This window comes from Athene noctua, chromosome 5 (genome assembly GCF_965140245.1).
Source record: "Athene noctua chromosome 5, bAthNoc1.hap1.1, whole genome shotgun sequence".
In the NCBI taxonomy this organism is placed as follows: domain Eukaryota; kingdom Metazoa; phylum Chordata; class Aves; order Strigiformes; family Strigidae; genus Athene; species Athene noctua.
Window position 1 is genome coordinate 15,505,255 of NC_134041.1, and position 24,532 is coordinate 15,529,786.

Sequence of the window (24,532 nt, forward strand, 5' to 3'; positions counted from 1 at the left end):
TTTGTTGGGAATTGTACAAGTCAAGATTAGAGTTGAAATGCAAACAAATTATCATGGAAAGTATAGCTGTCCTTAAAGCCGAGCACAGAAGGGGATGGATGCAGCAGGGACATGGCTACACCATGAGCAGTAGATACTTGCTAACAGCCCTGCTGGAGCTGCTTTACTTTTCTTTTTTTCTGTATTCATCTGAAATGTGAAAGGGCCATTCCTCATTTGCACAGTCTTCTTCCTGAGGTGAAAGGAGTTCAGACATTGTACTATAACTGTTAATTAAACACTCCATTTGATTTTTAGATTACTCTAAGTGATGCATCTGCATTATGAAAATGTAACCTTTCTTCATTCATACTAAAATACTGAAGAAATGAGTGTTAGAGCACACAATTGCTCCTTGCATTCATGAGAATACTGCTACTAACTACATTTCCCCTTGCAAAACTCTTGCCACTGCTAGCACAGGAACCTGAATTATCATTCCTTCAGTGCTACAGTTAGTCTTTTCCTAACTAGAGTTTCAGATTTAATTAATGTATTACCTTTCCTAAATCAACTGTTACTGAATTTATGTAGAGTTATTTGCAGATCTGCTTTATTTCCTTGTAAATGACAAAGACATTGTATCATAAATCTGAATACTGTGAATGTCTTAAGCATGAAGACATTTCTCAGTGTGAGATCATATGAATTTTAAGATTGTACATAAGAACCTGAGAATTTGCGTATTTTAACATATGCTAGAGAAGTATGTAGTTAAGTAGATTACAGAACACTTAAATAGTACTTAAAACATGGAGAAAACTTAAACACTGTGTTTCAGACACTGAAAAACTAAAGTATTAGTGATTTGACTTCTTAAATTTGCAGAAATTAGGGCTGGTTTGCATCATGCCTTCATTGGAACACTTGTAGAACAGTTTGAATAGATGGACCTAACAGTATGTTGTGTAGAAAAAATAAGGTTGGTTAAAATAATTGAGGGACTTCAAGTTATTTACCAGTTAAGGTTTTTGAGGTTTGGATTTATTTTTTTCCTGATGGTGTCTAGGCCAGTTTTTCAAATTGCCAGGAACTTGATTTCCACAGTAGTCTTGTTTTGGAGAATCCCATGAAGTGGCTGCACTCAGAAAGGGCTTGCCCATTACAGGAAGGTATGAAAATGGGTTACAGTTGAGTTGAAGGCTGTAACAGTGTAATATCCTCTTCTTGGGCATAGTGTTTCTAAGTGTAAAGATTTCTCAAAACGATGAAGTTCTGCTATGGCAGTGATATGGTAGCTTCGGTAATTTGTAGCCATGTAGGATAATATGCTGTTTAGTGCTATTTTATGGAGAGTGGAGTATCTTGTGTCAATGTACCACAGAAATCAGTGCTTTTTGTCTTAAAGAAGCTCAACTGAGACCTTTATCAGTTTGTAAAATGGTCTTTGAAGGCAGCAGCAGAACTGTTCTCTAATAGAGAAGTTAGTATCCTTGGTTTTACAGGGGAAAAAAACGATGCAGCAGACAGAAGACTTTCATTTATGCGGAGAACAAATCGCAGTAGTGTAAATTCCCTGAATTACTTGTCTCAGAACTACCTCTACGAAGTCCACTTACTCTTCATCTCGTCTCTGTAGCCCATGAATTAGGATTGACAGCTGCTGTAGTTGCTGTTGGGTTTTTTTGAAGTTTTCACTGGAATTGAAAAATGACCAATAACTATGTAACAAAAAATTACCGGAATGTTGACTTTTTCAAATGTGACTATCTTAATCAAGTGTCTTTACTTTGAAATCTTAGAAGTGGATAAAAATCATAATCTTATATGAAAATTACTCAGGTTTTATAAAATGCAACCAGTAATGCAGCAGAATCAGTGATTTGAATGTAAAAACCTACAATTCAAAGCATAAATCCTTCTATCCATTTAGTTATCCAAGTAATTGCACTTCTTGAAGAGGTGGTGGTGTGCTTTGTAGCACTGCTGTGTATTGCAGCAGTGGGCATAGCTCATTGTTTTGGAATTGGGGTCTCTTCCATTTTGGCCAAAGATGAGCAAAAGGTGACTATATGCACAGTGGGTGAAATCTTGCGTGAAGAAAAAGTAAGAAGTTTTTATCCTGTGAACACCATTCTGTGTCTGAAGTTTGACACTGGCACTTACTGTACCAAGAAAAAAATGCTGCATTTGCTTCTGAATTATTATTATGCATCCTTTCGATACAAGCTAGCATGCAGTTGCTTTCAGTTTCCTGACTGATGGCAACATTATGAGTCTTTCACTGGGGGAAAATGGAAAGAGAAGAAATCAACTTTTCATAGGGAAACAAGAGTCCATCTTTTTCCTAAGATTTACAAATACTGCTAGTAGAAGTTTTTTCCCCCATAGCTTGATATGACCTTCATCAGTTTCATTCTCAAGCAATTTCTCCAATATGTATCCATTTTATTTTGTAATAAATCAATATTTTTCTCTTAATTGCCACTCATTCAAGTGTAAAATGAAATTTTCATACAGCTCAAAGCTATGGAAACCCTTATACTAAGTGATGCACAAGGGTTTTTTATAGGAATTACTTTGTCTTCAGCACAAGGTTTTCACTAAAGAATCAGAAAGAAATATAAAGAAATTAATGCAAAATCTTACATCTGAGTTTTTCTCATGCTGGTTAGTCTGGTCTGAGGTATAGGCCATAAAAAACCCTGTACAGAGTTTAGAAAAGAGAGGTCTGTGAGGTTTTGGGCCAGATTGCCGCCTTCTGTTTCTACAGCTTCCTCCTACACAGCACACACGAGAGCACCACTTTGACCTTCGTGTGAGTACAAAGAAGTGGCTGTATTGTACAATTTCAGTGTTACAGATTCAGTACAGTGATTTTCTCTGCAAGTTCAGTGCACAATTCAGCGTGGGTCCGAAAGCCATTGGATGCACCATACTCGTTCCAGACTCTGACAACACTGGGTGAGCTGTTGCACTGAATGGCAGAGCTGATGGGAGTGGTGCGGCGTTACCTGTGCAATACCTGCACACGGGACCTGCCTCTGCTTGCTGGAAAGTCACTGCCACAGGCAGCACAGAGGTGACAGGTGAATTCTTCACCATCTATCTGTATCCCAGATTGTGCGTATATACAGAAATCCCTGGCTATTTCCAATTAGTTCTGCAGTTAGGAGCCCTGTAAGGCTAAAAATAAAGAGGCTTTAAGCAAAGCAAAAAGGAAAAAGAAAAGAATTAACTGATAAAGTCAGAAGAGTTGTTGTTCCCGAGTTTTGCTCAGCAAGAGGCACAGCATGTCCTGACCAGCTCTGTGCTAGTTTGATTAGTATATAAAAAGAAAAGTGATTTATATCAGAGTTCTTCAAATGTGCTTGCTCTACCATTTATGAGGTAGCATGAATTATTTTATACCTGTTGGCAATGTACAGCTGTGGAAAGCCGCTGATACAAGATAGATTATTTTAGCTTGGGATGTGGTATTCAGGGAGTGTGGGAAGTAGTAGGGCAGTAGGGAAGTTGATGTACAGCTGGAGTCAAAGGCTAGACTATTTCTTAAGTTCAGACTTCTGTTACTCAGTTTGCTGACAGACAAAACTAACCCCTGAGAAGATAAGCCAAGCTTTTTTTCTTTTAGTCACCAAACTCCCTGATCTCCTCTTTTTTTGTTTCACTTCCTTACGGCTTTTTTTTTCTTTATTACATTTTGACCATCTCTTTAGAGTTAGGTGATTGTTTTTCCACTTTTAACTTCCAAGCTAATTGTTGTTTTTGTTTTTGTTTTTTTTTAAATTAATATGAGTCTAAAATATCTTTTTTTTTTTTTTTTAATAAAAACCCATTAATTTCAGTAGACCCTCATGGTTAGAGGCATTATAATAAAGTTCTTTGTATCAAAATGCATGGGTTTCCATTGTTAAGCAAATCATATATATGTTTCAGTATTTAGTCTCCTCTAAAATACATTATAATTAATTTTCTTTCAGTTCTTCTTTTTGACTGTTTTATGTTCTCAGATGGTCATTCTTTGCCTCTTCCTGTAACCTAACAGAGGAAGCTTAGAGTCCACCAATTGCTCCTAAAGTAATTATAATGGAAATGCTAATCCTCTTTGTCTACAATAACTCTTCCGACCAAAATAATTTCCTTGAATCATGACAATAATCCCTCTGAGATGTGAAACTATTCAGCAGTATGTATATCTCCAAAGGTGAAAAGAATTGCTCATTTGTGTTATTGTACATTATTCAAAATTACACATTTTTTCATTTTTTATCATCTTTGTATTTTACTTTGATTTTATTGAACAGTAGAATCAAATCAGTATATATTTCGGACACTACCTCTACCAGTGGGGATGAGTGACATTTGAGATAACATCAATCGCCAAATTTAAAAGTATAAAGCTTGAACTGTAATATTGTATTAAAGTCTTATTTATGGACTTTGACTGATCTAGTAATTAACTTTGTTGTCTTCTGGATTGGAATGCCCAAGTGTGAAGAGAGTTAGCACTGCATATAGTGCTTTAGTATGAACTTGCAAATTAAATGTAATTGTAAATTAATTAGCTGGCTTTCTTTTCCCATTACAGGTGCAACAATCGAACACAGTGTATAGTAGTTACTGGGTCAGATGTGTTTCCTGATCCTTGTCCTGGAACATACAAATACCTAGAAGTTCAGTATGAATGTGTTCCTTACAGTAAGTATAATCTTTTTATTCTTGCTCACTTCCTCTGGCCCTCACAATTAAAGCTGGAGTGCTGTTACATGGAAAAGAAGCATATGTTTATGGCCCACGGACCCATTATGCATGCAGAGCACTTGCAGACTAGGGCCTCCAATTAGCTTCACCAAGTGTGGAAGGAAGCCATGGTGTGATGCTGGCCAAGTGTCTGTCTGTGTTCTTAAGTGTTTGGCTTTTAAGGCTACTGTTTTTCCAGAAAACAAACTCAAATTAGCTATTCAATAGGCCAGATAGAAATTTGTACTTTTGCCCGCTACCAGTTGCTGACAAATTGGCTTGGCTCACAGACTTCTAAAGCAGGAATTGACTTCAATTTTAAACATGATCTACTTGAAAGGCTACCTGCTGTTGTGATGACTTTGGGTGCACAGCAAAACCCAACACTGACACTCGGAGGCAAATGCCCCAGTTCAGGGACATTGTAAGAGGACATTGCGCTTCAGGGGCGCATTATAAGTGAACACAGATTCAGAGTGAATAATTCATCAATAAGTTACTCAAACTTGGTTCTTAAAAGCAATGGGGGAAAGAGTGAGAAAGAAATGTTCACTTTTTATGTAAAGAGAAAATAGGAATTGTGCCTTGAATCAGCTGCCAAACCAGAATTTTTCACTGAAAACAAAGTAAATACTGGAATCATTTTGAGATAGAACAATCTGAAGTTATGGCTACTTCAGCAGTTTTGTACAATATTCTTTCTAATGCCAGAATTCAGTAGCTTTAGCCATACTTCTTTCCCTGCAATAATTGATGCTTTTTTTCACTGACCTGTATGCATGTTTATAAAAGTTCTCCAGATCCGACACTTTTAACTGCTTTTGCTTTCTTGTAAGGTCATTCTTTGCAGTGATTTCTCCCTCGTCCTGTAACTCAACAGAGAAATAGATGTGTTTGCAGTGGAATTTGAGCAATGTACTGATCATTCCCTTAAGTTATTGTTAAGCGTGAATTTCTTGATTTGCAGTAATCCTTAACCAAAGTCACATTTTCTGTTGGTACAGGAAACAGGCCAAGTCTGAGATGCAAAAACACTGTGGTGACAGTATATATTCAAAAAGGAAGGAAATGAGTTCTGGCATAAGCAAAGCTATGTCAAAACTGTCCATACTGTTTCCTGCACGATTTTAAAATTTAGACTTCTTAAACCAAAATACTACTCTGTACCTCTGTACTGCTTCACCACTTTGAACCTTCACTGTTGTTAAAGGCCAAACACAGATCATCTGTTTTTTCTTCATTTCTGCTATGTCATTGTGAAATGGTTGCTTGCTGATTTTTTTTTTTTTTTTTCCGTACCATTTGTAGGATTGGAAGCCTACTGCATACAGTGACCCCTAGTACCATTCCTGTGTGTAGTATCGGTGGCTTGTTGTAACTGTTCTTCTCCTGCCACTTTTGAGGAGTGATGTCTTACCCCATTCTAACCAAAGTTTTGTTCCACAAAGATCACTTCTACTTTAGCGCTATTTTCATTCCTAAATTCTCAGAAAGAGGGCAGTGCATCTGATTCCAAACCATGAGGTCAGTCAAATGACAAGAGGTTACGTTTCCAGTTCCAGTAGGCTAGTTCATAGGAAAAAAGTGTCATGCAAATAATGTTCAAACAATTTTTTATGCTGTTTTAGGAAGAGAAGTGTGGATATATTCTACCGATTGGGTATTGCTATCTACAGGAATCTTTTCTTTTCCAGTTTTCAGAAGGATAGTGCCACAGCGCAGCCTACCCTGTACTCTAACATGTAGTTATTCTACTTTTGAAGTGTTTATTTTTGTTCACTGTCAATTGTATTGGCCTACCTTTTGAATTATGTAATTCTGTGTCTATCATAACTCGGTATTCTAGATACTTCTTGTCTTTCAAAGTCTGTAAGTTTTGGAGTTTGTCAGCTGCAGCGTGTACAATGATGACACTGTGCCCAATTCCACAACTGTAAGAGGCATAACCGTTCAGTACCAGCAGTCATCAAAAAGGTTGCCAGTTACAAAAGTCAGTTTTGAAGTTTGATTTCAAACCAAATTGTGCTTCAGTAACCATTTTGATTGTTGACCATCTTTCTTCCCTGTCCCACAAAGCCTATCCTGGTATTTTTCCAAGTCTTTTTTTTTGTCACCTGATAAACTCCAGTTATCAAGTCTAATTTTTTTCTCCTTTACTTGTTCCAGTGCTCCATATCTAAACGTACGGAAAGACTGAAATCATTGGGTTTGCAAATAGCAGCTGTCCCAGCATAAGACTTCTTAGGAAGGTGGGATAGGCTTTTGTGGGTCTAGGAAGGGAGGCTTTTAGGGATCACAGCACTTCTAACCAATGTTCAGTTAGGGTTGTTACTTTTCCTTAACTTCATTTTCAGTTACTGCTAGACTACAAAATTTGCAATATCTCACTGTGGCACCTTTCAGTACGTGAGAGATTACAAACAGCAATCATACCAGATTTTGTGGTAAAAGCTGAGAGTTCTTACAGACTGGAGTTGGTGTCACCCTTGTACAAAACGCAGTTTATGAGCTCCTCTATGTCTTGCTGGCCTCCGGAAATACATAGCTGCTTTGCTGATCATACATACTGATTGAGCTTTCTCTCGGTTCTGTATTCATCAAGTGCAAGCTTCATTATTACAAGAAAGTATTTAATGAAAACTTCCTTTTTTGCATCTCAAAGTGTAGACCAAAAAAAAAATATTGAGATACTCAGTTGGATTTCCAACAAAACTAAAATTCTAGACAAATTTCATAGGCATTGCTTTGTCCTTAAAGAAGAGTGTTATTGATTAAATTACAAAGAAATTGAGAGTACCATACTTGACATTTCTCTCAATTAGGCTGCACAGTGTATGTTGACACTTTGACTGAATAACAGAAGTCAGCCCTTTTATAAAGAAGAACATCAAAAGTACCATTTTGTACATCTGTGCATTTTTATTTTAAGTCTTTTTTGGACTCAGGAATTCAATAGAAAACGTTTTAAAGCGTTTTATTCTCTCTCTGTCTGTATTGATTGGACTTTGCAGCATTTGTTTATTTCAATAAGCCCATCTGTCCCTGAAAAATGTACAGCTGTACACCAATGCACACAGAGCAGACATGCCAGTAATGATTTTAGTTATCCCTATCTTTTTCCCACTCTCCTATTACTAATTCTAAGCAGGTACAGTATCAATATTGCTCTTTGGCAAGGAATAAACTCATGCATAAAAGTTCACAAACAAAATCATTTGACAGCCATTAACACTGATTGTGAAACCCAGGAATTCACCTCAGAATACATCTTCTGTTTGCTCAGATAACTCAAGAATTACAAATTGCAGAAAAACAAGTATTTTACCTAAAGATGTGTAAATGAACAAAGGCTAGGAGAGCTACTGCTCATCTTGAGAATATTAATCCCCTCCCATTCCCTCATAAAGTTTTGGAATTGTTCCCCTGAAGAAGCACTAGATCAGCTCAGCCTTTACCATTCTCTCAAAATAATCATATGTAGTTTTGTTAAATGAGTCTGAAAATCCAAAACTTTATACAAAACATACAAATACATTCTTCAGGATAATACCGTAATACTGAAAATGTAATAGCTGTGCAAATAGTTTTGATACACTTCCTTGGTATCAGCAGCTATTGTTACTTGGATTGGTACATCTGTCATTTTCCAGGTAATTTTATGAAACTAGGGGAGCATACTTCAAAGGCTACTGAGTATATGAAATAGATTTTATTGCAAATAATTATTGGAAAGCTGTTTACTAGCTGGACTTCAGCTATATGTCTTCCTGTAATACGTTCCTTAAAACTTCCTTGGGGAAAAATTGCTGTAGTAATATAACTTTGTTAATTGGGTTCGGTTTATATTTTCCATGTACGGTGGCGTGATGGATATTTGTTTTAAACACTTAGTATGACTATCCTTGCATACTATAGCTTGCTGTTTCGGGCTTAATCGATGATGCTGGAGAATATCTGAATGAGCTAAATGTTAATTTTTTCTTCTCTTTTTCTCTTGCTTACTGTGCTTTTGCTTCTTTTTTCTAGATGTTTTTGCTTATTCCTTCTAGTCTGATTTTGCAGTTATAGACTGAGAAGTGGCAAAAGTTCTCAAGATTAACATTCAGGAAAACAAATAAAGTAAAGCCTAAGGAAAGCTAAAGGATGCAAGCTTCTTTCTTTACAAGAAAGAAAAGCAGAGGGATGTCTGGGGAAAAGATGGGGGAAGGTTCAATAAGCACACATACAAACCTATATAATTAATATACTGCAGTTTGGATTGATATTATCTAATTAATATAATACATATATGTGCACTCGCACATATATGATAAATTAATGTCTCACTTAAAAACCAACTTGATAGCATTATACTTTGAGAAGAAAAAGAGTATGTATAGCATGCATTAGTAAAGTAATTCATTATTTATTCAGGTTCACTAAGTGAAACTACATGCCAGCATATCTGTATTGCCTCCTTAATCTACTAAAATGATTGATCCGTGTTCACTTGTGTAACCGTAGAATCTCTCTCCTGCTAGGTTTTCCTGTTGTCTGTTTCTCTTTATCCAATATAGTGCAGTTCTTATTCTCCCTATATTTAGCGTCTGTTACTAATTTAATCTTTAGATTAATAGTCAATTTATGTTAATCTTCTTTCTTTTTTCCTTGCACTTTTTTATTTTTCTTCCGATGCTTAAAATAGAAGTGGAGCAAAAAGGTAAATAACGTATACAGTCCAAACCCCAGCTCCTTGTTATGTGCCTTATGGATGTTAACCTCTTCCCTTCCCCTCCCCACAACACTCTTATATTATGATAATCAGCAGGATCTCATAAGTACACCTCATAAAGAAGTCGACTGTTTGCAATAAAGTGACTTGGCTGCTTAAAGTAGGTGGCGGGGTATAGTGTCTGAAATACTTGGGCTGGAGGGAAGACTCCCTTGCTTTTTTCTCTCCCTTTCTCTTTGTCTTTCTTTCCCTCTCTTTCTCTCACCCTTGAGTAAATTCTTGTTAATCAAGTGTCATCTTGCCTGGCTTCCAGAACCCTCTCCATAGCATGCCATGGTTACAGGGTTTCCTGGTCTGTTTCATTCATTGCTTTGGTTGTGTTTTGTTTTCTCTGCTCCTAATTGCTTTCTCTATATACCTGATGATTTGTTTTGTTCCTTTGTTTTTAATCGAGGCACCTCCTTTTTCAGCCTCACCACTTCTTAAAGTTCTAAACAAGTCGATGTGATTTTTTTTGGACTGAAATGACCTAGCGCACTGCTGCACACCAGTTAAAAGCTCTGGAGCGTTAATGCGTACTCACTAAAAGTCTAAGATGAAAATGCAAGAGTAGCTCTACATTTTCAGCTGTCTGTGTATGCCATTGAGCCTTGGTCTGTACTAGTGAAAACAGTTCCCATCCACTTTCCATACTGGTACAGCAAGAACATGGTAACTTTAAGAAAAGTGGATGATAAAGGGTGATAATTGCATTAATTATAACATAAGGTATAATCTAGTGCCAATTAAATTGATTTTTTTTCTTCCTGACACAGTCATTATGATTTACCTACCTTTTTTTTTTTCCTTTTTTTTTTCTTTTTATTATAATACAGTCTTAATTTGACGTAATTCTTGTCTTACTTCTCTCTGTGACTGTTAGTTTTTGTTTGCCCGGGGACGTTGAAAGCAATTGTGGACTCACCGTATTTATATGAAGCTGAACAAAAAGCAGGTGCTTGGTGCAAAGATCCTCTCCAGGCTGCAGATAAAATATACTTCATGCCATGGACTCCATATCGCACTGATACTTTGATAGAATATGCTTCTTTAGAGGACTTCCAAAATGGACGCCAGCAGACGACGTATAAACTCCCAAATCGAGTGGATGGTACTGGATTTGTAGTGTATGACGGCGCTGTCTTTTTTAACAAGGAAAGAACTAGGAACATAGTAAAATTTGACTTGAGGACTAGAATTAAGAGTGGAGAGGCTATAATCAATTATGCTAATTACCATGACACCTCTCCATACCGATGGGGAGGAAAGACTGATATTGACTTGGCAGTTGATGAAAATGGCTTATGGGTAATTTATGCTACGGAGCAAAACAATGGGATGATAGTAATTAGCCAGCTGAACCCTTACACCCTGCGTTTCGAAGCCACCTGGGAAACTACATACGACAAACGGGCAGCATCTAATGCTTTCATGATATGTGGTGTCCTGTACGTAGTGCGGTCGGTTTATCAGGACAATGAGAGCGAGACCGGCAAGAACGCCATCGATTACATCTACAACACCAGGTTAAGCAGAGGCGAGCACGTGGACATTCCTTTCCCCAACCAGTACCAGTACATCGCTGCAGTGGATTACAACCCCAGAGACAACCAGCTCTATGTGTGGAATAACAACTTCATTCTGCGATATTCTTTGGAGTTTGGCCCACCTGATCCTGCCCAAGGTAAGAATTTAGTTTTTCTCTTTTTTAATCTCCTTGTACTTCCATTCAGATAACTATGTTACAGTATCTTTGGTCTTAGACTTAGCTCTTGGCAGAGAGACAGGGAGGGATTGTTTTCTCTGTGCAGTACAGCATTACAGTGGTGCAAGGCAAATTTGCAGAACCTGTGAAGAGAGACAGAATGGCTTTATTTGGTTTATAGGCTTGTGCTTTTTTTTAAAAAATAAAAGTGTTTAGCTTTTCTGTGTTTGAGAATGAGTAGGGGAATTGTTGGTTTACTTTATTTATACCATCAGTCAGTTTGACTTCTACAGCTAACCCAAGTTTGAGTTCATTCGTGCTGAGCTAGAAGCCTGTTCCCATCCGTTCGGCATTACCTGACTTTTGAATTGATTACAACATACATGCAGACCTTTTAACTTCTTGGCACCAGCAATTGAGAGCAACGTGTGCTGGGAGGTCTCGGAGGAGATGTATGGGTTAATGTGCAATACCAAGCATAAGGTTTTTTAAGCAGCCCTATTTTCAGTTTCAAATGCTGGGTTAGACAAGATTATCCAACATCTTTTTAGCAGGTTTCCCAGTAAGTCCATTACAATTTCACTTCAGCTCGAAGTTAGAGCAACTGCCTAAAAGGAAAGACACTAACTGATAAAAGAGGAAAGAAAAATGGAGGTCATTAGGTCTCAGAAATCCCTAAAAATGACATGAACAGGCACAGCCACATACTAACATCTGAAGAGGAGAGTAAATACCAAGAGAAATGCTCTGTGGCAGAAGATGCATGCAGCAAGGAACAGAATGTTGATAAGCTGCTTCAGCAATGATGGTAATACTTCACTTCTTTCATCTAATGGATATGCATGTTTAACAGCCACTTTTTCTACTTCAAAAAAGTAGTAATAATGTCTTCTCCACATGAAAAATAGCTATCCTGCTTCAGTGAAGCTGATTCACGCACAGTAGTGTGAACACAACTATACCAACGTACATAGGGCTTTTCCAGGTACAAGAATATGTAAGACATGGCAGAACAAGCAGTCTAGAACCAATACATTAGTGATCTCCAGAGCCAAGTGACTATCTGTCCAGTCTGTCTTCTGCAGACCTCCCTGGCAATACATGCCCAGGCTCAGGCAGGTTCCAGGTGTTTGGGGACTGAGCTTCAGCTGCAAGGGCAGCCATCCTGTCAATCTTTGCTCTCTGTATGTCAATCTAGTCTGTTCCTCGGAGAGTCTTTGGGACTGCTTTTAGCACAGACATACCCACCTATGTAATCAGACAACATTTAAAGCTTTCATTTTCATATATTCTCATGAATGTCACTTTCCATTCAGTTTAACTGAGATGAAGATGCATTTTAAATTCTCCCAAGCTTTAATAGTAAGAGAAGAAAATGGAGGTGCAGGCTCTAAGTAGCTTTCGCAATTCAGACAGCTGCCATGAATTTAGCAAAAGCTAATCTTTAAATCTGCACTGAAGGAAAAGTGTTAAGGAAGAGCAGGGAGAGAAGAAAAGGCTTTGTGGAATCCTTCCTTTGCTTTAGTAAACCACCAAAGATCTGCAGTAAGACATTTCATAATGTTTTTATTATGAGAGGGTTGCCAAGATCCTAAGTTACAGTACGTGTGCTGGCCACATTCCATCTAATATCAGAAAGAGATTTGGGCATTCACCAGCACCCCTTCATGTTCCTGGTTTCCTTGCTGGTATGCAAGGCATGGGAGGGAAATGGTTTAATCTAACCAGACCTACTCAAGAAAGGGTCCAGGGCATTACTGCAGGGTACTTGCCTCTCCTCTGAGCTCTTTGCCCATTCACCCATGAAGACAGAGGAGGAATATTTTTTGAGTCATTTGTGAGTTTGGGTTTTAAATGCATTATGACATCAGTAAATATATTTTTATTATGGCCTTTTAAAAATACAGAAACCATATGTAGACACTTTATTTGAATATGTGATGCATATATTCACAAACGGTAATTTTCCTTATATAAAGCCAATACCCAATATTTTAATCTGGTATGGATCTGTACATATCATATCTAAGAATATGTTTCAGTTCATTTCCTCTTTTGCCTAAGCCAATTGCCTGTAGTTAAAGACTACTAAATTAAAGGAAAAATTATCTAGTATGGTTGTCCTTGAGATGTACTGCTATAAAACCAAGAAGAGATTCTGTACCGTTTCTAACTCTACATTTTATTTGTATTATACTCTCGGCTCTTCTTTGTTTCAGCATAAAGTCTGTCTAAATTGAAGATCAGTCTTTCTGTTGTTACACAGTTAAACGATCTATATGTGTAATGCAAATTTGGAATTTTTATCTCATGGAATTAGATTTTCAGCACATTCGATGAAGAGCAATTTTGTGTTTCTCTTCTTCTGGTTTGATTTGGGTTTTTTTGTGGTTGACTCAGATTTCTTAATCATCTACTCAAAGACATAGGTGTTAGGATAACATTCTTTAAGTCACCTAACACAAGAACTTTCTTTTAGTGTCTTTTGCAGTGGTACTTTAATATCAAGAATTTAATGGTGTCACAAGGTCAGTGCCTCAAAATTGGGAGTCGTGGCCTTTTCTGTTCGAATGGTTAACTTGGGGCCATTGTGGGAAAATCAGCAATCTGTGTTCGCTCTGTTACCATGGGAGCAATAATGATATATAGACACACACTGATTCTTTTTTTTCCTCATCTATCTGTCTTGACTATCAGTTCTTGTCTACACCATCACTTCCAACTACCAAGTGCTTCAAAAACAACAGTATTTTTTCCTATGTGAAAGATGAATGTGTCACATTTGAGCCACAATTTTGAGCTCAAGGGTTTACATATGCTCCTGGGGCCAAAATCTTGGGCTCATCCATGACCACAAGCCTGCCTTTTTTCTCTATGTTGTTTCTTTCATTTTTAAATCTGCCTGCTGAAACCTCTGAAATACTGTTATAATTAACCTAATGTTGACCTTGTCCTTGCTGCAAACCTACACCATTTTCTCCTCTTGCAACTGTCCGTGTTATGTGCTTCCCGTATCCTTATTTTCTTAATTTTCAGGAGAACTCTTCAGATTTTTAAAGCTGCAGATGCTGCAGCCAGGCTACTGTCTTACTCTGACAATGGGGTCTTGCTGCACTTAGAACTCCTCCCTTAACCTCATTCTTCATGTGTTGTTTTTTCTTGTCACTTCTCATGGGAATTACAGTATGTAGATGTAGAAATGGTTTTCAGAGGTACAGCTGACAAGTACCACAGTAATGTGCAGAAGAGCACATTTTCTAAGGTTAAGTGTAAAAATCACATTTAAAAATCAAACCTTTTATTTAGAAATAAAATGCAATACATCAGGTCCTACAAAAAGCCACTATGAAAAAATTTGAAACAAACCAGAGTTTTTATATCCTTGGTAAATTTAGTGGATGTGTCCTGTGACACACTTTCTAAGGGAGGTATCCAAGGGACCAAATGAATTCTCACTGAAATAGGAATTTTTAAAAGAATTTTAAAAGATCAGGAAGAATGAAGGAAATTTTCCCTCTAAAAAGTGAATATGAGCATTACATTGTGAGGTTTCCTTGGTAACAAAAGGAAGATAAATCCTTTTGTTCTGTGTTAGTGCATTAGGGAGAGATTTCATCTGCACTCATCCCAATTTGTGCTAACTGTGCAAACTGTTCGAACTGAAGTTGTCTCCCCTTTTGTACCATGATACCCATCATTAAGTTTTATTGGATCACTGCAGGAAAATATGGATGTTGTGAGTGTGGACAGAACAGAAACTCGGAGGCTACTATCACCAAGGGCTGAAAATAATAGGAAACTAGTGCAACTAAATCTTTATAACACCAAGAATCTATGATGAAGTCATGCAGCAAATTGATAAGTAAATTAGATCTTTACTATTATATCGAATCTGATACACTACAGATTGATTAAAGAGTGGTTGTACAAGTAGAGATGACATAATGGGGACCAGATAGCACATTTCTTGATCATAGGTATTTCACTAATTTTGTGTCATATTTGTTACCATTTACAAGTATAAATTTATAAAACGGCTATGTAAACATTTTGCTTTCAACTAAACAGGATTTGGCAGGGTCAGTAGAGTACCAGCTAGCATAATAGCTGGAACCTATAGGTGATTAGGTGAGTCTTAGTGACTTGCCTGCTGTTCACTGGAGCATGAAGACAGGCACACAGTGGTAATAAGCAGAAGGCAGGGAAGTCTGGATTTGCATAGGTTTCTGGTCTCTGTTGCTTTACACAACAGCTCTGCATATGACACATTTTGATGATGAAGATGGGCACAGAGTTTTTTGTGTGTCCAAATATGTTAAAATACCTGATCTGTAAGAGCATATGTTTAACTGAAAAATCCACGCAGCTGATTTCTAAAATTACCTAGATGCCGGAGATGAAAATGGAACCATTAGTATTTTCAGAAGTGGTGCATCATCTGGACATTTCAATAACAATTTTACATTTAAGGTCAGAGTTGTATTTTGGGTGGGGATTTTTTTGTTTGGCTTGGTCTGTTTTTTTAAAAAATGTTTTTTATGCCTGCTTAGAATAGAAACCTGTTGGCAAAGAATACTAGATAGCTTGTGTACCTTCTCTAAAGCTACTCTTCACTGTCAGTTGGGGAAACAAAGTTACTATTCCCCTGCTGTCCTAGGCAATTGTGTTATGTTTTTTATAGACATCACACTGTTAAACAGGTGTTAAGTTTTACTCCAGTGGTGTCTTCATTTTTAGAAACAGCTAGTATGTATAACTGTTTAAATCACCTGTTAGGAACTGCATGGAACAAACGTGAATTAATTACCTTCAACTTGAGTTTTTGGATTTACTTCCTATTGCTCTTTTATTTTTTTAATTTTACGAAGAGTGTCTTCAGCTGATAAGGAGACACGTCTATTTTTTTTAAAAAAAAGGGAGAACACAGAATAGGTTTTGGTTTTCTCCTTGACATGTCAAGCCTAGTCAAAAAGTACAAAATAGAATCTCACATTTTAAAAGAGCCTTTTTGGCATTGGCCAAAATTACGTATCCTCAGCCTTGGAGAGGCTCACCCGTGCTGCTCGGAACAACGGGTTAATAACCTCAACATGGAGTTTTTTCTTCTTCTTAGCTGTGGCATATTAATCATCACTGCCATTATCTTATATTGGCAAAGCACTCCACGAGTCAGTGCATGGGAGCCCACAGATGCCATCACCCTCGGCTTTCAAAACGAGACACATCAGGTGATGGCAGCTATCATGTGTCTTCTTGAAACCCAGTAGAATGGCCTTGCAGAATAAGCTCTCCAACAGGTCATTTAACACAAAATAATCTGCCTTCTAAAAGCTAGATGTATTCCTTAAAGTGTTGTGTTAGGTCATTTCTTATTTTTTCAACCTTCTTCTTTCTCAGACTTCCAGGACTGTCTGAAGTTTCCTGGTACATTCTTAAATATATTGACTTCTTCTTTTTTAAAATTTGATTAAAGAGAAAATCTCTTAGAAATTATCTGTATTTTTCTTAGTTTTTTGAGAGAGGTGGTTTGAAGTCTTTCTCCTAAAATATGAGATTGTAAATATTTTTCTAAAGTATGTACTACTAGTAAGGCATGCAGGTCATTTCTGAATCATAGGTGATATGCTTTGAAATTGATTGTAGTGGATAACATTAAAATTATTCTACCTAAAGTTGCACAATGATAGCAGGATACTTTAGTTCAGGGTGCAGCACAAAATATGTTCTGAAAATTGCTACCTCACTACTGAACTTCAGAGAGTTTTTATGAATTCTTACAGTGATATTTTGCTCCTGAGATGAAACTACCCTAAACATTATAGGTTTAGAGTAGTAGTTGCAATAATGCTGATACTCATTTCAGTGATTAAATATGTACTTATTAGCACAATGTGTTAGGGGATGTATAGTAGCAATTAGTTGTCCCCTGCATCATTCTCCGTCCCCACGAGTTCCCTGTTCCCCAGGACCTGATTCAGCAGGCGTTGCCTGACACTTCTGCAAATGATTGCAAATGCTTTTGACAAATGTTAATTGGGAAAGCACTAGAAGGCTGGATGCACTGTAATCAAAAGAAAATTACAGCAGTTTCACAAGATGTCAGGCAAGCACTTGCAGAACAGTTCTGAGGATTTCAGTAGGTTTCATAGTAGCTGCCTATGCCACGAGTTCAGCACAATTACACAAACTGTATTCAAGCAGCCAAGAATGCGACTGAAGAGAAGACAGCCTCCGAAGAAGTTTCTCATTTGGGAACAAGAGAGGGATGAAAAGCACGTCTTCTCATTTAGTCTTTAAAAACAGATGATGTTCAAATACTCCACTCTAAATTCACATGAAAATAAAAAGATGAATTCACGTTTGAGCCTCTTAATATAACTAAAGTAAAATTGAAAAAGGATTTTGAAATAATTGTTATCTGCCAAACTACTGAAAGTTATTCAAAACACTAAATTAAAAAAATCTGCTGAAAGAAAGTGGGGTAGCTCCTCATTTGATTTTTGTTTATGATTTTATTTAGAGAAGGTGCATTGTCCAGTAAGTCAGAGTTCGAGGGCCTAGCAGAAGAAGAAAAAAAAAAAAAGAAAAAAGCTACTTTATCCACTGAAGTTAATTATAAAATTAGTTTCATTTATTTCTGTATCAGGAATTAAAAAATACTTTATACGAGCTTATTTATTCTCAGCACAAGGATCTGTGCTTTTATGTGCCTATAAATTACTAATGAAAACTTGGAAAGAACTAATGATAACTGTTTCAGTTACTTTCATAGAATCATTGAATGGTTTGGGTTGGAAAGGACCTTAAAGATCATTTAGTTCCAACGCCCCTGCCATGGGCAGGGACACCTTCCACCAGCCCAGGTTGCTCAAAGCCCCGTCCAACCTGGCCTTGAACTCTCCCAGGGAGGGGGCAGCCACAGCTTCTCTGGGAAACCTGTGCCATATAGTGAAGAGCTTCTTCCTTGTATCTAATATAAATCTACCCTCTTTCAGTTTAAAGCCATTAAACCTTGTCCTAATACTACATGTCTTTGTAAGAAGTCCCTCCCCAGCTTTCCTGTAGCCCCCTTTAAGCACTGGAAGGCCGCTATAAGGTCTCCCTGGAGCCTTCTCTTCTCCAGGCTGAACACCCCCAACTCTCTCAGCCTGTTCTCATAAGGGAGGTGATCATCTTCGTGGCCTCCTCTGGACTCACTCCAAACAGGTCCATGTCCTTCTTATGTTGGGGAGCCCAGAGCTGGACACAGTACTCCAGGTGGGGTCTCATGAGATCGGAGTAGAGGGGGAGAGTCACCTCCCTTGACCTGCTGGTCATGTTTCTTTTGATGCAGCCCAGGATACAGCTGGCTTTCGGGGCTGCGAGTGCACATTGCCAGGTCATCTTGAGCTTCTTGTCAACCAGCAGTTTGCTCACTTGCATCGTTTCAGCTGTTGCTCAGTATACACTGAAGGTGATGAAGAATTCCAGTCTGTTGCCTCCACTAGCATTAAGTAGTATTATCTCTCCAAAGTCTCAAAACCATGGCATAGCTCGGGCTGTACCTCAGCAGCTCCAGTGATGCATTCCCGACATGGGTCAGTGCAATGAGCAGCTGCAAGTCCCAGGCAGAAGTGATTTGGCCTAAGCCGATCCTAGCGTTTCATAAAAGATTAAACTAGGTACTTGCCACTGGCTTGAACGAGTTGTGTCTTCATACCTGGTTTATCAGAAAAGGATGTTAAGGCCCGAAATGTTCAAACACAGGAACGCCACGTACATGCTAGATGCTGCTTCTGTTTGGAGCTAATCGGGCATGCTGCAGCTCTCTCAAGCAGAATGACTGCCGAGTAGGAAGATGTTATCGCAATTATTTTCCTGGAAGGTGTGTGCTGGGTGACTTAAAGTTTTGGGTTATGTTTTTTTAGAATGGTCTCGTTAGTTACAGCCCACTGCCTTTGTTGTTAAAGCTGGACTGCATTGTTTACAGCACGCTGATTCAGATTATTCTGTCTGTTGAGTTATTCCTTCTGCAAAAGTGATTAAGTAATCTTTAATTGCTTTGGGCATGTTTGATAACTCTGATAACTCACTAGTACTGCCTTTCAGCCTTTAGAAATGCAACTATATATTTTTATTATGGAAAAGATTGTTTGGCAAATGTGCTGAAACATCATACTAGTATGAGCTGGGAGTAAAAAAACAAAAAACCCCAAAGTTATGTCTTAAGCACCCAGAATAGCAATAAAAAAAGAGTAATATTAAGGTAAAGGAAAGGATACACTAGAGAATCCTTCAAAACTACATAAATAACATTTAAATAACTTTTTTTTAATAATTTTTAAGTAATTTACTTTATTATTACTCTTAATTTTCTCTGTGCAGTGCCTACCACAGCAGTGACAATAACTTCTTCAGCAGAGCTATACAAAACCACAGTGTCAACCACTATCACTACATCACAGAAAGGTCCCATAAGCACAACATCAGCTGGAGGAACAAAGGAAGGAAGCAGAGGACCCAAGCCACTGCCACCCATTTCCACAACCAAAATTCCTCCCGTGACAAGTTTTTTCCCTTTGCCAGAGAGATTCTGTGAACCGACTGAGGCCAGGGGGATTAGCTGGCCTCAAACTCAAAGAGGAATGATGGTTGAACGCCCTTGCCCCAAAGGAACACGAGGTATTGCCTTTAAAAATATATATATTGATTTCAAACAGACATTTCAAAAGCAATGTGCCATTCTCTCATGGTGATTTTTTTTACCTTAGCTGTCTGTCATGTGATTTTTTGTTATTTGGAGAATGCAGTATCTACAGGCAGTGGTCAAGTTTTAATCTGCAAAAGGCATTTGAGTGTAGCTGGAGAATTACCTTGCGCATGTGCTTTTGAGAACTCAGGTCAAATTTTAGGGCTTTGCTTGAGGACTGTTGTAAAATATGCTTACAGCTGCCTTTCTCATTATGAGCTCCCCTCTGGATGAGCTCCAGGAAAAATCAAGGGCTTTTTGTTTGTTTGCAGAAAACGTCTGGTACTTTTCATTGACTTTTTTATTGCTGTTTGTAATCTACATTATTTCCTTACGTTTTTGTCAATTATTGTCAACTACTGCCATTAGCGGCATTCAGAATTTAACATTGCTTAGGAGCACAGTGTAGCCAATTTCCTGAATGCATGCAGAAAAATGGTTTCCATTTCACTGTAGTTTTCTACATCTGTTGTAGGAACTGCTTCATATCTCTGCGTGGTCTTAACAGGAGCATGGAACCCCAAAGGCCCTGATCTTAGCAACTGCACCTCACACTGGGTAAATCAGCTGGCTCAGAAGGTTGGTTGAAACCTTTTAATCTGGTGTACACTGGTGATTGAGGATTTTAACTCTGAGCATTAATAGTTCAGTTTGTTGAAGGCATCTTTATTACTCCTGTTCATTTAAAGTAGAAGGATTTACATGTACTTTGTGCAAAGCAGTGGCCAACAGTTAGGTACATGTATGTGTTTTGGTACACTCTCCAAGTTCTTCTGTTGAATCTGTGATTACATGTTTTCATCACTATTTAAAGCACAGTAACTTTGCTGGTGTTCAAGAAACAAAATCTATATTTGCTTAATAAATCAAATATTATAAATCACACAGCAAAAACTATGGTATACAGCAAGGTTTTTCAGTTCAGGAAAAATTACACTGTAATAAATAGATTTTTGTCTGAGTGTATTAATAACAGTATGATTAGACCGCAGAGCCACTTTCTGTGTTTTCCCTCCCTACTGAGATTTACTAAGTTTATGAAAACTGGATAATTTGTTGTCAGTATCAGGCTATTTGACTTTCAAATGCCTCACGCACTAGTATGAACAAATAGATTTCTTGCTGCCTGATAATGGCAGTAAAATAAAAGTGAGGATGAATAGAAGATCTACCCCAAAATTCCCAGACTGATTTCTGATTTTGATGGCTGTTAAGAACTGCTTTTGTGTGTCAGGGATCTAAGAACCTTTAATCTTCTGAGATAAAGAGAACGTTATTGGTCTCAATTAGTTGCACATTTCAGTGTATGTGCAAACGGTTATTTCACCACAACAAAGGTACACAGGGAGCTGGAATTAGGACCCGCAAGCAGAACAAGGGATCCTGCTGAGATAATCTAAATTGTCATTTCAGATCAGAAGTGGAGAAAATGCTGCTAGTTTGGCCAATGAACTGGCTAAACACACCAAAGGACCAGTCTTCGCTGGTGATGTTAGCTCATCAGTGAGGCTGATGGAGCAGCTCGTGGACATTTTGGATGCTCAGCTGCAGGAACTGCGGCCCAGTGAAAAAGACTCTGCTGGAAGGAGTTATAACAAGGTACATACCTCCCATCACCTCCTCCTGCTGGGATAACCATTGCCTTTGGTTTTTTTCCTTTTTTTCCTTTCAGAAATATTAATCTATACTTTGTTCCCATGTGCTACAGTTCTGGAATAAACATGAGAGAGAAAACAGCAGTAAATACAGAGCAGAAAGTTGCAATTACCTTCTTTAGGGAATAAGATATAATTCACGGTAGCTGACTGGTCCTAAAATACATAGCTGTGTCCCCTATTAAAATCTGGAATGCATTATAACTAGTGTGAGGGAAATGGGCATTAGCTCTCAGAAATTCTGTAACAAATCAGCGTGTTTATCCAGTGATCCTTTTAACCCTGAACATGTAATAAAATCAGTGGGATTCTGCATAGGTACAGGCTTTTATTTTAATCTGACTTCCTGCAGAATAATGGCACTTTCTTAGTCTTTTAAAGATGCCAGCATCACTTACAATTAATCTTTATAAAAATACCTTAATATGCATATCTAAAACATGAATAAGTGTTTTCTCTGGAATGATGTTCAGACAAACATTTCAGAGAAAACTTAGGTTTTTGTGGTTTAAATACAAATTACAAGTGTTATTACTATTCCTCTTTTTCTCAGAGGAAATGCGGTATTTCTCAGCCTCTTCCTTGCATCAGCTTAGTCAACAAGTTCCAAATGAAACAATTTTTCAGTTTCCTTTAGAGAGAGAGCTCCATGCACTCCTCTGTTATTTTGGGAATAGTTTTATTTATAATCCCTAGCTGCCCTTAAAAGAGTTTTCCCAGAGACAGATCAAGTGCCCACACAGGGATTTTCTCCTTTGACCTTTTCACACAAATCCCACCGTTTGGGCAAAGATATCTGGGCACCTGTGTAAAGGTTGGGGAAAAACGTTTCCTGTGTGATGTTTTTTTAGAGTCATTGCTGGACAGAAACTAGATTAATGTCCAGGCTGTAGTTCAAATTAGGGATTTGAAAAACCAGACTAATTTTTTGATATTTCTGAAGCTTTCCAGAATGTGTCTAACTTCTGATTTTCTTTTTTCTTACTAAAAAGCTCCAAAAACGAGAGAAGACATGCAGGGCTTACCTTAAGGTATCTCTCCTGTGCTGTCACCCTGCTTTCTCCCTGCTTCAGCAACCTGCCACGCTTTATCATCTTGCTGCATGATCCTATGTATTTCAGTCTTTGATAAATGTGTATTGTGCCCCATATCAGCTGTACAAATGTTGGCTTTGCACAGGTATAACACTCAGAAAAAAAACAAAAATTAAAGATCAAAGTTCATACCTCTTTTAACTCAACTTGTTCAAAACTAAAAGAGCAGAAATGGTTATTATCTGAATTGGAAGTAACATCTCTCTCATAATACAACTTTGGGTAGAGGAAAAAGCTGGCAACCTAATAGAAATTACTTCAGCTTGGTAGTATTTTATATCAAAGACTGTTTAGAGTTAATTTGCTTGCATGAAAAATGTACATTATATAGCCTGCTTTTGTTCTTTGTGTATTCTTATACCTAGTAAAATCACTCTTTCTTACAATTTTAAGAGTTGTTACAAAGGCCAGATTCAGTGACTTCAGGATAAAATGTAAAGACAAAATTTCTCTTAACTTTACTATTCAGATGTGTGCCACATATTCCATTAACCAGGCTATATGGAAGGCATGTAACACTTTGCTACCTGATTTTCAGTTTCTTTCATCTGCAGTGGCAGTTCTTGCTCTGCAATACAATGCCAGTAGTGCCACCTCACGCTCATGAAGAAGATAAAAAAGTCCTAGAACAGATTGTGCCTGGCTCTGACAATTTTTGTTGCACATTTTTTCAAAGTTACTTTTAAAATAGTGATTTTTTACTCATACCCTCTGAGTTAAGATGTAAGAATGATTTTTTGAAAAGAACCTTGAAATACTTTGCAACATAATAAAATAATTCAGACTCTTACTGAAGAGATATTTATACAGGGTGCTTCTGTCTTTTATCCTGCAGCCCAGAAGTGGATGGGAGATGCCCAGTTGTGCAAAAATCTGACAAAAAAAGACAAAGATCTGGAAAAAAATTCACTTCTCAATAATAATTATAATAGTTTATTGTTAGAAAGTGGTTTATAGTAGTAGAGGGAAGTCCAGCAGATGTGTTTTGGGTGGACTGAGTTTTCATACTTTATTTTCAATAGTAAACATGAATGTGAGAAGAGTAGTAATGGATTTGCTCCAACAGCTGCATCACAGGGGCTGTGTGATCTTCCCACTGCCTGCTCGCCTCTGTCTGAGAGGAGAGAATGCCTCAGAAATATGGCTGGGCAGGTGATCATTTTCCACAGGAAAAATGCAGAGTTAGATTATACCATAATAAATAAAAGCATTTCATATTAATGAATGCATACCGTCAGCGCTATATGGAAATACACAAGAAACTGTGGTGCAACCTTAGTTTCCAACCAGTGTCATTTTCTGTAGGTCTCATATGGGCTTCTCTGCTTAGATAAGACTAATAAACCTCTTGAAATTACAAATCAAAAGCTGACTTACACTATGCAAATGAAGCAAGTTCCCACTTTGTGACAGAGGATTCATTTGTACCTCAGATTAGAGGCTCCAATCTGTATTTCTTGGTGACTAATGAATCTGGCCTCTGCAGACCAATTTCTGTTCCACTCTAGTTAATGGCTGCAGCAGTATCAGTGCGAGCATTTTGACTATTCTGTCTCCCATTAGAGAAAGAAAAAAGGCTTTAATGCCACTTCGAAGTATCTTCCACCTGCCAGGAAGGTCGTGGTGCCTCACAATGCAGACAGAAAGAGGATATTAAAATGGATTAGGCTAATTAATCTTGCTCTGACAATAGCCATGACCAACTTCTCTTATTTGTTTATTTGCACAGTATAGTATTTCAGACCGACATCTTTCTGTTTGTACAATGTGTTCTGTTTCCATTCCCAATGCTTTTAAATTGATCAAACAAATTATATATATGCTTAATGACACATTATGACTAGATAAATGGGACAGAGTAAACAGGGTGTTTCAGCA

At 37.7% G+C, this 24,532-nt stretch overlaps 1 protein-coding gene across 18 annotated transcripts in view; it reads left to right on the forward strand.

Moving 5' to 3' along the window:
- Nucleotides 1-24,532, forward strand: part of ADGRL2 (adhesion G protein-coupled receptor L2) — a 395,343-nt gene that overhangs the window by 337,385 nt on the left and 33,426 nt on the right. For 14 of the 18 annotated variants that reach the window (XM_074906473.1, XM_074906474.1, XM_074906457.1 and 11 more), the window contains 6 exons: nt 4,571-4,680; nt 10,356-11,156; nt 19,542-19,838; nt 20,381-20,484; nt 21,319-21,504; nt 22,553-22,591. In XM_074906473.1, coding sequence (XP_074762574.1) covers nt 4,571-4,680; nt 10,356-11,156; nt 19,542-19,838; nt 20,381-20,484; nt 21,319-21,504; nt 22,553-22,591 — 1,537 coding nt within the window. Of the gene's footprint in view, nt 1-4,570; nt 4,681-9,406; nt 9,422-10,355; nt 11,157-19,541; nt 19,839-20,380; nt 20,485-21,318; nt 21,505-22,552; nt 22,592-24,532 lie in introns of all 18 variants that reach the window. The other 4 variants (XM_074906465.1, XM_074906468.1, XM_074906472.1 and 1 more) reach the window with 2 other exon arrangements.